General features: G+C 38.4%; 1 protein-coding gene across 2 annotated transcripts; it reads right to left on the bottom strand.

Moving 5' to 3' along the window:
* Nucleotides 1-520: 520 nt before the first annotated feature.
* LOC109031904 (magnesium-dependent phosphatase 1) lies at nucleotides 521-14329 on the bottom strand. 2 transcript variants are annotated; one of them, XM_019043734.2, is made up of 4 exons: nucleotides 14080-14329; nucleotides 12204-12267; nucleotides 6485-6703; nucleotides 521-929 (listed from the first exon to the last, which is right to left on the bottom strand). In XM_019043734.2, the coding sequence occupies exons 1-4, from the start codon at nucleotides 14222-14224 to the stop codon at nucleotides 746-748; spliced, it is 612 nt and encodes a 203-aa protein (XP_018899279.2). In that variant the 5' UTR covers nucleotides 14225-14329; the 3' UTR covers nucleotides 521-745. The 2 variants fall into 2 exon arrangements, with proteins under 2 accessions (XP_018899279.2, XP_018899278.1); XM_019043733.2 differs by lacking the exon at nucleotides 521-929 and adding an exon at nucleotides 3134-3610 and having other exon boundaries at nucleotides 14080-14322.
* Between the last annotated feature and the right edge of the window lie 51 nt (nucleotides 14330-14380).

The following is a 14380-nucleotide window of genomic DNA, read 5'->3' as shown; positions in this document are numbered from 1 at the left end:
CCTTATCCAATCGCAACTTCCAAGTGGCCGAAAAAAGTTTTCTCTGGGCAAATTCTACTTTCCATCACATATCATTACTATTCAACACGGAAACTGCTGTGCTGCAGAAAACGTTGAAATGTCATGTCGACGTTGCAAAATTTTATTTTAGATAAAATACCAATTTCTAGGGAAATCTGACATCGTTGTTTGCATAAAAAGAATAAGGAAAACCCGGAAAAGGAAGACATTCTTTTTCTACTACCTCTTTCTCTTTATCTCTTCCTTCTTCTCCTTTGACTGAGTTTTATTGCGTTTCTGTTAGACCATGTTCGAAATCCCTCCAAAAAGGTAGATAGGTGAGTGTTATTCTAATACTTTATCCTGTCCAATTATGACAAGTTGCAGGTCCTCGTGCTCTGAGTTTATAAAATGAGAAGAAATGGAGAAAAATAAGTGACATAAAAATAAAAAATAAAATTAATAAAAGAAAAATGAAAAAGGGAAATGAATGGGGGGGAAAATGAAAACAAATACAAAATATTAAATAAAAAATACAAAAAATTAATAACTCAATAAATGAAAACCTCGCGATCGGAACGCGTGGTAAAGAAGCGAGGGGAATATTTCTCTCCTAATAAAATAAATGAGTGACCAACAAACTGACAAAAATAAATGATAATATAAAATAAGTGCGTGAACACATTCCTAATTACGAGTAGTTTAAATTTTTAAAACTACATTGTCTTTTTCGATGCACATTCTGTCACAAAGACCCTTTCCGCTTCAGTTGGGCAAATTGTGAAAGTCCCTTGTCAAGAGCTTTGAGGTTCATGCCGTGTGAGCAGAGAATTGACGAAATGCCCACTCGCTGAGCAGTTAAAATGTTTCTTGCTTCGGGATCGAAAAACAACATATCTTCGAGCTCCACGCCCGATTGTTCCTTCAGACTGAAACAAAATCAACAGTTTATCATATGTAGAAACAATGTACAACAGACATAGAGTACATAGAGTCGTAATGTAAGTGGGTGAGCTGGCGCCACTTTTAAGCATTTTCCAGGTCCCAAATTTGGAGACTCCTGTGTGACGCCGGGTCACTTTTTCGTTACATAATCGATTGTTTGCGATACACGGATACCCGGCCATTCGATGTAAACAAAGAAGATAGGGATCACCACGTATTCCGCACCGTCATCTTGGATCGAACTTCTATCGAAAAAGTGACCCGAACTCGGCGCACACCGGGCTCGGAACTCGTCGAGCAGAACATGGCGCCAGCTCTCCCATTTACATTACGACTCTATGTACTCTATGACAACAGAGGCCCTCCGCAACAGTGGTGATTCTTGAAAGTAGGCAACTTTCATGAAGTAGGCAACCGTCATTCATTGCTAAACGGGGCCAGATAAAACGCAAACCAGGTACTTAAATCGCAAACCCCGAAGAAAATCGGAAACTGTTGGATGGTGATAGGGTAAATGAGTCAGTTGCGCTGGTCACAGAATCGTGTATTGATGCTTGATTCTTGTAGATTAGCGAAAAATAATAAGAAATGTCCAAACCGCAACTTTCTACGTTCAATATTAACCGAGATATCGCCCTCTGAAAACTTAGGTTCTTGACGTCATCCACCGCGGCAGTGACACCCTTGGTTTCTTCTTCTTTTGTTGGATTAGTGATGGAGTGCGTTGTGCGTTATCTCCTGATAAGAAGATCTTTAAAGTGCGAATCCGTCTGTTCCTTGAGTTTGTTTACGTTTAACGTCGTTGAAGTTTCGAGTTGCACCCTCTGCATCACTGATTGAACTAAAGACTGACTTTTCATTGAGAAGTCAGGTTTTGAAAAGTTTTCAAAGGGCGGTATCTCGGTTAATATTGAGCGTAGAAAATTGCGGTTTGGACAGTTCTTATTATTTTTCGCTAATGTGCAAGAATCAAGCATCAAAACACGATTCTGTGACCAGCGCAACTGACCCATCGTAAACTCGGCGTTGATGGATCTCTCTCTCTCAAACTGCTAGCAAATCAAATCTTAGGACTTCAGCGACTTCAGGATGACGTTATAGTGACTTTAGGATGATAGACGCGTTGTTAAACTCAAAAAGTGAAGTCAGCGAAATGACGTCAGTCCGCCATTTCGGAGTACAAAGATTGCCTATGACGTAGTAATAGCAGCTCAGCCAGCTCAGCGGACCACGGGACATAGCTGAGCGCTGACCAATTTTGCTGAGAAAATGGCGGCCTTTGTTTACAAACTGGCAGCTCAGCGGATAACCTCAGAAAACGTTTAACAACACTTTCGCTGAGCTCAGCAACTCAGCGGATAACTCAGAAGTCGCAATTCTGACTTTAACAACGCGTCTGATAATAACGACTTTAGGTTTATTTTAGGTTAGGTTAGGAGGGTAGGTAAGGTATAGGTTCTTGGATTTTGAAATTTTGAAAATTGGATCAAAAATTCTACTTCCCCGTCGAAAAATATACCCCCGGAAACCGAGTCTCATGAAAATCGATCGAACAGGAGCCGATTTAGCATTATAGGCCACAGCCACCATCTTGGATTTTGAAATTTTGAAAATCTGACCAAGAATTCGAGTTTCCCACCTATAAGTATCCTCCGACACTAGATTTCACAAAATTCCTTCGAAAAATACCCCCTAAAACCTGAAATTTCGTCTATAATGCTGTAACGTCACGCGACAGGATTAAACCTGTTCGGTGCGATGCGCGTGAACAACCTCGTATCCCCGATGCATTAGTTTGGGGAGAAACAACTTTTGTTTTCTTTTTATTTGAGGTTTCAGCGGCATTTTTCTCCAAATTTGATTTTTCAGACTGTAAAGGTGGTTCTTGGCTTCATTCTTGCCAAGTTTGAAGGAAATCGCTTCGACAGTTTTTTTGTAAAGTGTTGATGAAATTTTGGCAACTTAGCTTTATATATTTAATACGAGCCAAGAGGGCAAAGAGAGAAGAGAGGCAAAGGAAGAAAGAAGAGGAGAGGAGGACGAAGATGAAAAATGAAAAGAAGAGGGCAAGAAGGAGGCAAAGGTGGAAGAGGTAAAGAAGAAAGGAAGGAGAAAAGGAGGAAGAAAATGTACAAAGGCAAAAGGACATGAACGAAGAGGCAGAAAGAGAAAAAGGAGGAGAAATTACACTGTACCTACATTTTATAATTGGGAACTTTAATCTCTGACTCATCTGTAAAAACACTTAAAATCACGGGGAAATTAACATGAAGCATGGGGATAGTGGTACATACATTGTATACATTGTTCTTAAATTGAGACATAAATTGTTGCTCCTAATTGCAAAATGTAGCCCTTACAGCTGTTGGGAGTGTGGCCTGTAACAGTAAAGACCTTGAGAGGAATTTGAGTATTTGCCACTTGTTATTCAACTATCGCAAAACGTTCCGAAGTTGGTGTCTAAAGGTCCACGTTGGCCCATTCCTGGATCTCCTCATTCTTGATTTTAGCGAACTCATCGAGACCTTTTTTGAGAACTTGGAGGGTCATTCCGAAGCGGACAAGGTGGGTCGGAACGCCGGCTTTGCGGGCGGCTTCCGTGTTTCGCGTCTCGCTGTCGAACAGCATCATATCCCCGAAATCCACACCTGACAACTCTTTCAGCCTGCAACACGGGACGTTCGAAAATTGATTATATTCTCCAAAAAGAAATTACTGTTTCTGGTTCATGAGAAACACCTATTTGCAAAGCACCATAGACATTTCTGCTTACGGAAAATCAGAATATGAAAGGGAGAAAGAATATGAAGAAGAACAATGTATGTACCATTATCCGCATGCTTCATGAAAAAACAGAGAGGAAGAGAAAAAGTGACATAAGGCAATTCTCAGAAGTGAATAGGTATTTTTTTAAGAAGTTTATTTTTTGGCTCCATACATAAGGACAAATTGCCGATTTTTCTGGAAAATTATGATGTAAAATTGCATGTTTTACTACGAGGCAAATCTAATATGGTGTCGTAAGGCAAAAACGCCGAATCTCGACGACCGTTTACCGTTTTGGAGCTTTTCTACACCCCTGAATGATAGTAGAAAAAGAAACAGAAGAGGATGAATGACAAGAAAAGTAAGAGAAAAAGAATAGGATACGTTTTAGAATTAAGAAATGGAGGTGATATTCTAGTTCAAACAGAAGATACTGCGTGGGTATGGGTAGTACCTATTGTTAACAAGAAAAAAAAATATCCACTTCGCTTCCTCAATCATTCTTGACTCTTTGTTCATGAATTTTTCGTGTAAAATATTTGAACCCTCATAATATCTTTACCTTAGACGAGTTTCTTTTCTCTTTATCTTTTTAAATTTTTTGGTATTTTTTTCCGGAGGAAATATCAAACCGTATTTAACATATGAGGGTCTTGGAGGACAAGGCGCATAAAAGCAGTTTTTGATACTTCAAGAATTTTTCACAGAATATATTTTCATTCTAGTTTTAGTCGTTCATGAATATCTCAATTTTTTTCGAAAACTGCACGTATGTGCCTTGTCCTCCAAACCCCTCATGCATATGTGGCGACAAAATCGATGACCCGCTATCCCCCCAAAAGAGAGCAGACAGGGAGAAAGGATAAAAGACTGTGAAAGAGGTGGAAAAGAGCTGATTGGCCAGACCGCGCACCTTGCTCTAATCCGAAGAGAAAGAAAGAAGTCCTCAGCGCTGATCGGCCAGGCCGATCAGGATTAGCGGCGAGACCGCGTCCCTTATTGCTCTGAAGAGGGATGATAGTTGAAGGAAGGGGGGTTGGAAAGGCTGATCGGTAAGACCAATCAGGGTTAGTGGCCAGACCGCGCCCCTTGCTTCTGTGGAAGAAAAAGAGAGAAATTCTCATGCCGCAATCAGACGCTGAATTTAGCACCTGAATGTGGAAGTCAACAGTCATCGCCCAACGGCTGAAATTTAGCAAATTCGAGTTATTTTCATCCAGATGTGTATTAAATCTACTCGAATAGTTCAGACAAATTCAAAATTGGTCCGACAGTTGCTGAGAACCGTTGCTGAATTTTGCGCGTGACGCGCAATATTCAGGCATCGGGCCGATGACTTCCACATTCAAGCCACATTCAGCTCCCACATTCAGCGTGTGATTGCGGTGTCAGAGCTGACTGGCCAGACCAGCCAGGGTTACCAGCTAAAAGAATAGAAGTGATCAGAGTAGAGAAGGGAAAAGTAGGCGTTAAAAAAGTTAATCAAAGGAACAAATAATATAAAGAAAAGGGGACGAACAAAAAAAGAACTAGCCAAATTCTCCTCGACGTATGAGTTTTTAATATCAGGAAAAAATTAAAAACACTACTTACCAATAATTCGACAAAAATAGTAAAAAACACGGAGCAGGTAGATGAAAGAGAAAGAAAGAAAAAAGAGATCGAAACAGAAGAAACGACTAACTATAAAAAATCCATAATCTACATTTTCAAAACCTACAACGCTCTACATAATCGACAAAACCCAAAAACCCTACCTCGAGGATTGAGCTCGAATCCGTGCACCAGCTCTCGCCAACCATAGAGGGAGGAAAAGGAGGTGTTTACATCTTGAGGACTGTTTACCCCCGTGATGTAGGTCGGTACAGGTACTCAGGCAAAATCCGGAATTCGAAGTATGAAAAATGGACCATAACGTCCGATTTTTTTGCTTTAATCAACTCATGATATAATTTCCATCACGATACATAGAATGAAACCCGCTTTGACAGAAAACGACAAAAAAAAAAAAATTAAAAGATTTTCATACCCGACTCTCATTTTTCCAGCTCCCTCTAGCCGGGAGCGATTGGACCAATACAAATCGCATACAAACATCGGCATTATTATCTCCAACTTCCCGCCAAGACTGAAACGAAACGAAACGAACGGAACGGAGCGTTTCGTCGCTTTTGGATAGTCTGTATAGCAAAGAAGCATACCTTCGATTCACTTACTTTACCCTACTAACAGACCAAGATTCAACAATTCCCGCTTTTGAAACTACTGTCATTTTTCATCGGCGGGAATTTCAAATTTTGCCCCCTTTCTAAGCTCCCTGGTCTACTGTTATATGTATAAAAAAAAAAAAAAAAAAAAAAAAAAAAAAAAAAAAAAAACCGGGTCCTATTTTTAAGACTGTGATCACAGCGGGCTCATCCAGGGACTGTCACCTGTCAATAGCCGCAAAAATCATGGAAAAGGGCCTTATAAAAGGCTTAAATGGTCTGTGACAAAAAAAATTTACATTCTTTAAATGGGAGAATTCGCAACTTTACTACGTCATATAAAAAAGTGTGGGCCATATATCCAAAATCTGAATAAAGCGGGCTCATCTAAAGACAATTGCGTATCGATAACCACAAAAATTGTGAAAACCGGTCCGGTGGAATGCCAGAACTAAGCGTTACTAGAAATGAAAAATTTAGGATGCTTGAGAGCTTATGGTGTAGACGAGTTTTTGCGGGATGTGCACTGTACTAGGGTTAGTTATACATAATATGCTTGTACTTACTCTTCGAAATGGAATCGCTTGGAGCATGATTGGATGACGACATATTTAAAAAATTGTCTGAGGTCGAAATATCTGAGTAGGGTCTCCGTCGCTTCTCTATAATCTGCTCGCGCTGCCACGGCCAATGTGTGATTCGCCTCTTTCAATTTCTTCAAGATCAGCGGAACGTCGGGGTAAGGCTTCAGCACCAAACCTCTTTGATCGGTGACATTACCGTGCCTGAAAACGGAAAGAAATATTATGTGGTTAAAAAAAAAATATGAAATATTAGTTTCACATCATGAAGGAAGGAAATGGCACTAACATCAATGGTTCAAATTTGTCATGAAAAACTAAAAAATTCATGCGGTGTAATTAACCCCTGGACAAGATAAATATTCAAGGACCACCACCAAAAAATTGTACCAAAAATGTTGACCAAAATGACTAAGCCAATGTATAGGGTGCCACTCCAAAAAAATTGTGACTTTAAGCTTGAGCAAGCTTGATTCAGCATGACGGGCGTCTTAAAAACGGGTACAAGCTTACGTCATGTTACGGGAACATATCAAAAATGTTGAAGAAACATGATAGCCGTCATGTTAAATCAACATGACTATCAAGTTGCCATACGAAGTCGTCAAGTTGACTTAACATGCTGTCATGTTGATTTAACATAACAATCGTGTTGACATACGAGTACGTCAAGGGCTACAAATTGAAATAAATTACGTTAATCGTATTTTAATGTAGTTACACTTCCGATACTACTCTCAACCCAGAGTCATCCCATCCGACCTATCAAATTTTTCCGTCTTTTTTGGGATTTGAACGCGGGACCTACCTTATTACAAACGGCGTGTTCTAACAACTGAGCCATCCGGGCTTGGGGTTCCAAGTGACGAATTTTAAGTGTTTGCATATCCTACTAAATTACTTTTTCATTTTTTTGCCGTCTAAGTTGTGTGAAATGCATAACGCATCAGATTGTTTGGTTTTTCTTTTTTTCCATTCACTATTTACGAAAAGGAATTTTCATTATTCACCATATAAAAATTAACAATTTATCACGAACTATTTTTTCCCCTCCAACAACAATGTTTACTTTCTTCAGTGTTCACGATTGTCATTTTTATTCTTATTTTATAGCATGATAATAATTAATAATTAATAATATAAATAAATCAAACATTGAAAAGAAAAAATATAATCAAATAAGTAGAAACGTATGATTTTAAGAGCCTTAACCAGACGAGCGAAAATGTTTTTGAAAGAAGAATAATAAACTATCATCAACTTAAAAGTAATTCTTTTTGTTTCATGTGTAAGCATTATTACCATATTACCATTTATTTGTCATGGTGAGCGTTAATAGCGTTGACAAGTTATGATAAATATAACAAATGGAGTAGATTATATTAAAGTTAAGAAATCGTTAGCGAATTTAAAGCTTATTTTTCACTCTTCTCAGTGGGTTAAAGGAAAAATTATTAAAATATTGACAAGGGGCCTCCCAGGAGATTTCCCTGAAGAAAAGTATAAAGCTATTTCGGAAAAAAAAAAACAATGTATTAAGGTTTATATTGTAGTGCAGACTAAACATTCTATTACAAAATATCTGCTCCCACTTTTCCAAATTGAAATACAAGGAAATAATAGAGCTACAAAAGTACTGAAGGAAATAAATAGATTGGAAGAATATGTAGTTAAAATAGAGTATTTGAAACCGCATAGTATAGAAAAGTTCCTCAATACACGAAATGTTTAAAGTTAGGACATACTAAGCTTTTTTGTTACCATATACAGAAATGTAGTGTTTGCCTAGGGGACAACTCTGTGGAAATACTTGTGTTTTTTTTTTTTTTAGTTTCAAAGAGGATGCCAGCTTCTGAATTCAAAATATTTATTCTATTCTTGATCCAAATGGGGGAGGTCTCGTAAGTATTAAAATGGTTCCTTACATAACTATTGTAGGTCAGAAGAGTTAGGGCTACTTGAACTCAATGCAATGAATTAGCGAAAAACTGAATAAAGTTCCTTGATGTATGAGAGTTGAATTTTTGTTTTTTTTTAAATGCAAAATGTAAATGAACGTGAGTTTAGGAAATGGTAAAAAATCTTGACTTCTTAAGATATCAAATATTTTGAGGTTTAAGACTGAAAGAACTGCTTGTTATATCCCTCGGCATCTTCTAGTAGGGAACAAATCCATCAATGTTTCCTTATATTAGCGGCTCGTGCAACTAAACTTGCTTCAAAGGTAAGCTGGTTGCGTCAGAGACCATCTGAAGGGGACCACCGCTGCGGGTCTGCGTAGTTTCGCAAGCTGCCCGACAGAGGTCGTAGGAACGTAATGAGCTTTCCCTTCACTACATTTTCAAACTTTGTATCTAGCCTGATAAAGTGGTATTTTTCATTTTTTTCTCAGTTATTCCAAGGGTTATATTTACTATTCCTTGAGGGAAAGAAAAAAGAGGAATGTACACATCCGTGTGAAAAACAAACGCCGAAATGGGAGACTTCTATTATATGTCTCAAAAAGCGCATATTATATGTCTCATATTCGGAAAAAGCGATTATGAGATCCGAAGTTTCCTTACTACACGTTTTAACACCACTTATCAGTCATGTATACTGAAGAGGCTATATCTGACTGGTACACGGATAAGCGAAGTATTTTATGGCCCCATCATCTAGAACCAAGATTTCCTCGGGATTTCATATATACTAAAAATTTGACTACAGTGTCTTATTAAAGAGCCGAAAAATCATCTACTTTCCACAAAAAATCGCTAAAAATCGATAAAACCGATCGATACATCGACTCGTCAACGTTTCAAATCGATTTTACGTGTAAAAATACGTAGGAATCGATGCGCTTGACGTGTGCCAACAATGGTAAGAACCCTGTGGTCACATCAATTCAACAAGAAAACAGCAAAAAATAAGGCCGGATTTTGACCCCTTTGCCCCCCCCCCCCCTCCCCTGTAACTCTAAATCGGTTCCAATACTCATCTTGAAATTTTTTCCTGAGTTTTCTGTAATTATGAGCTTCCATTTAAACCTTGGTCGAATCGAATACCGAAAAAGGGGCGAAATTTTGGGAGGCTCTTTAGCACGCAAAACTTGGAAACTGTCACGATAACTGGCAAAAACGAGACAAAAAGTAAGCAAAAAGACAGGACAGGAGATACCTCTAAACTTCGAGTTTTTTTTATCTCTGAGAGTTTTTGACCAACCCTAATAGTAGAACAAATTTTTGTTTTTCTAAAAAAAGTATAAAAAAAACATATCTGTTATCTAAATGGTAGTTTTATACATATAAAAACGTGTAACGCTTACATAAAAAAAAAATCTAAGATCAGACTTGACCATGAAATATGAAAAATGATAAAAGCTAGATAAGGTAATTTTTTTTAAAGAGACAAGTTTTTTTTTTTTTTTATATATATAACGCATGCGTACGAAAGTGTAAAAAGTAAACATTTTTTGTAACTATTATATATGAAAAAAGGTCATCATTTTCATGAGCTTTTCGCGAATTAGAAGATTTTTTAGTATGATTGCGAAAATCTCACGAAAATTATGACTTTTTTTATATAATGATTACATAAAAATTTTCACTTTTAACACTTTCGTATGCATGCGTTATATAAAAAAAATTAACTTTCGCACATAATCATTATATCTTTTCCTTCTATGGTTCTGCTATGGAGCAGTGAAAATTCAGACACATTCTGAGACGATGAGTTGAATGACTGGTTGGAATGATTATGAGATGGCCTTTATCTACCTCTCCTTCTTCCTCTTCTTCTTCCTCTTCTTTTTCTTCTTATCCTTCTGCTTCCTTCTCCTCCATATATTTCTCCTGCTTTTTCCTCTTCTCCTCATTTTTCTTCATCCACTTCTCCATCTTCCTAGTCTTTACATCTTTTTCTTCCTCTGTTCCTTCTTTGTCGCCTTCGTAAACATCCTTTTTCATCCCTTTCTCCTTTTTGCTGTTCATCTTTTCTCTCTTCTTTTTTTCCGCTCATCATTTTTCTCCTGCTTCTTCTTCTTTATCTTCCTCTTCCTCCTCCTTCTTCTCCAGCTTCTCCTCCCTTCTTCTTTTCCTTCGTATCTTCTCCGTTTCCTTTCCCTTTCCCTAATTTTTTATGCACCCCTACTTGACATGATGGACTATGTTTATTTGCAAGGAAGTAACTACCATTTCTAGCTCATTCACAAAAGCACCTATCTGCGTAGAGAAACTAATGGCACATATGTTGTTTCTAAAATGAGTAAGAAACACTCGTTCCTTTTTGCAAAATGTAGTACGTGTATGTTAGGAGATCTCAGCTACATTGCACATCTTTGGGTTTTTTTTTCCAGAACTGTTTATGTGGCATAACCCATATATCTAATTATATCCAGCGGATTGATTGTTGCATCATTATCGAATGACCTAAATCGATAAAATAGCATTGTTAAGATAGGAATTATTTATCAAATAGATCATTCGATAACGATTCAGTCTATATAGAACGACAGTGATCAATAAAATAGCCAGATCTAGTTAAGATAGGGATTTATAGATCAAAGTCGTCCGATATTGTGAGTCAGTAATCAAAACGGTGGGTCTTGCAGACTCGGGTCTGTTAGACATTTCCCAATGGTATTGACTAGCTAAATAACTTCAAAAAAAAACGCAAGAAAACGGGACTGTTGTATGCAAGAGATACAGCCGTGCGAAGAGGCTTTTTAGAGGTTAAATGACACGAAAATTACGGTGGTCACATTAAGAAAAGTCTGAAATACACTACTTACTGCGCAATTTGCGTTGTTAGGAACGCGCTTTTTCAAATTTCCCGCTTCTGGGGGCAGTTTTCTAACGGAAACAATTAACGGCAACTCGCGGCTATTTCCGCTCAACTAAAACTGACAACATAACCTAAAAATCGGAGCTCGTGATATGGTGAAATGAAATGTAGAAGGATTGCGTTGGATATTTAAAAGTTGATCGATTTGGTTACCGCATAAAGCGTATATGGACCACTATAAGAGATCACGTTGGGTTTGTAAACAAACTGAAGGAAAAAATAACAACAACAAAAACGACTCGGCATCTTCCGGAAATCACCGAGCCCTCCGTTTGCTCGTTTCCGGTGATTAGAAAACTGCCCCCAGACGCGGGAAATTTGAAAAAGCGCGTTCCTAACAACGCAAATTGCGCAGTAAGGAGTGTACATCAGACTTTTTTAATGTGACCATCGTAATTTTCGTGTCATTTAACCTATAAAAAGTCTATTCGCGCGGCTGTATCTCTTGCATGCAACAGGCCCATTGTTTAAAAAAAAAATTAAAAATGTTTAAAAAATCATCGAAAAGGCTCGAGTTGTCGGCAACCGTTTTTCCTCTTTCCATGGAAAATGTGTGTGAAATTTATCCGTTCATCAAAATAAGTTATAAAGAAAAATTCACATCAAAAATATTGTTAAATCCCAAAACTTACTTTTATATAGATGCTAAACAAAAAACTAAATGCAAAACATGCTAGGTAGGTAAAAAAAATAAAATCATAGCAAAATTCGTGTAAAAATGTTATCAAGGCGATGAAAGACTTGCAAAAGAGAAAAATGTGGCATTTTCACGTAAAAAATAGAAGAAGGTCTCTTAACTCAGATATTTTACACAGTTTTTTAGGAGCTTTCTCTTTGAAAACAAGTTTGTAAAGTTTTTTTACAGCCTGCACGAACTCACTCGTCTTTCTTGAAAGGAGGGATCACGTTCGTGTAGTCCACCCAAAACGGCCACAGTAAATGATCTGGGAAAAAGAATAAAAAGGATAGGTTTCATGTATTGGTCGGAAGCAGTCTGTCAAATGATGAATGTAATGGACATTCATGTTTCGTCTACGACTTTTTTTAGAATTCAAGCTGTACGTTCGAGCTCTCTGTGGAATTTGGATGAGGACACATGCTTTTAAGACGTCTAGCCCTTTTCCCTCTCTTTTAGTCCATTGTAGCGCCGAGCTTGTCGCTCAGAGGCAACTAGGGCTGTTCTATCGGTTATCGGTAAGCTACCAAAACAGTTCCTCAAGAAAAAGTTACGATAAAAGCGCTCTTGCCGATAGTGATCAGAGTTTTCGGAGCTGACGAAAATAAGTTATTGCCATTTGTACATCTATTTTACGCGCCGCCGCACCAAGCAATCTGATAAACCGACACACGGGGCAAAAATGCACTGAGTGCGAGTTCTCAAAATCCGATAAGCCCGGCTGTTAACGATATCATCGCCACTGTCGGTACTGCCGCCAGTTTCGGCAAGAGACAATATCGATAGTGATCAGGCAAGAATTCGTTTGAACACCCATAGAGTACCTACATTGAAAGAGTATGGCCACTGGGCCCCATAGAGAGGCTTAAGACCCAAAAGCGTCGGTGCTTTGTTTTGGTTTTTGCGGATGCGAGGGGGGTCATTGCCAAGTTTTGACGGTTATCACCAACCGCACTTAGCTGCCAACCTTACTACATCTACGTGTAAAATAATTTTTCGCAAAAATTGCACACGATTAGCCTTAAAAATATGTAAAGAAGTCGCAATAGTGCATTTGGGTAAATTCCTCGTTACGATAAGCAAAGAAAACTACATTTTGAGTCATTTTGCATTACATTAATTATGGCGTCCGCCATTTTTGGTGCCTAAGGGCTCCATTCAGCCTGAGATAGCTGAGCCAATCAGGAGTGGTAACACCAATGGCTATACTCTCTTAATATAGGTACTATAAACACCCATAGAGGCAACTATTTGTGCGCTGCGACTGTCCGCGTTGCGGATATACCTACAGATAAATGCAGACACTGTTCCCTCGCCCCCCCACCCCCCCCCAAAAAAAGACGTACATACTCAATTTCATTGAACTCCTGTCATGGGCAGGACGAGGAAGGGCTACCCCCTCGAAAAATCTCCCAGGATTTTTTGGGGGACTTAGCTGAAAATGTGACATATTTCTCAATTTTTAATTTTTTTAAAATCAATTTGTTGGCAAGAACTGCTCAAAATTGCTTTTGAGGCAACTGAAGCTGGAGGAGTATCAGCAATCAGCCGCTTCCACTAATAGGATCGCTACATTTATTTCTTTCTGTCTAGTTTGTCGATCGTTTTTCCCGCTGCATACAGAAACCGCAGTGATACATAAAAATTACATTTTGGCTCATTTTTTAAACCACGCATAAGCATGTCATAGGTTCTCCAATGTAGATAGGTGCTTCTATGGATGAGCCAAAAATCGTAGTTCCCTATTGTGAAATGGAAGTCCTATTTTTCAAAAAACCCTACTTCGGGCTGATAATTTAAGTTGATAGACGAAGCTATATAGAAAAAGAAGACGACAGTAAAATAGAGGGATCCTACATTGGTGGAAGCATGTAGTTGTGAAAGATCGAGGAGATAAGAAATAGACTACAACCCTCTGGAGACCACAAGAGAGAATTTAACCCATGATTTTCTCCCTTAGTCTAAAAGAAACACCCGTTTAAGAGTATCGGCTTATTTTCTCTTTTTCTCCATTGTCGATATCACTTTGTCTATCAATCTCGATTATGCCGTAGGCATTGTAAGGAGGAATAAGATTTACCTGTTTCGAAAATGATCAATTTCGGCCTGTAGAGTGGGATCTGTGTCGGTTCCACCAGGTGCGTGGGCGAAAGAACTGTGGTCTCCTGAAGAAAACAGACGGGTATTTGGGTCAACAAGTATACCACAGATATTGTAGGGAGCATTGTGGGCAAACAAGACCCCTCAAAAATTCTATTGAATAGCTCCGACCGACCGGCAACTCACTTTCAACGTTTGTAATCGGAGCGATGACTTTTTTTCTGCTCTTCAAATTTCAATGGCATAATTAAGTTAATGGCCGATGTCTTGATAAAACCATA

The sequence above is a fragment of the Bemisia tabaci genome, chromosome 10, assembly GCF_918797505.1.
Source record: "Bemisia tabaci chromosome 10, PGI_BMITA_v3".
NCBI lineage: Eukaryota > Metazoa > Arthropoda > Insecta > Hemiptera > Aleyrodidae > Bemisia > Bemisia tabaci.
This window is presented reverse-complemented; position numbering and strand designations above follow the sequence as displayed.

Excerpts from the sequence above, each read along its gene's own strand:
- LOC109031904 (XM_019043733.2), bottom strand. The coding sequence starts at position 14,224 with ATGCTCCCTACAATATCTGTGGTATACTTGTTGACCCAAATACCCGTC. Across the intron at positions 12,268-14,079 it reads ATTGATCATTTTCGAAACAG|ATCATTTACTGTGGCCGTTT; the intron begins GTAAATCTTATT and ends TCTTTTTCCCAG. Across the intron at positions 6,704-12,203 it reads CCTCCTTTCAAGAAAGACGA|GCACGGTAATGTCACCGATC; the intron begins GTGAGTTCGTGC and ends TTCCGTTTTCAG.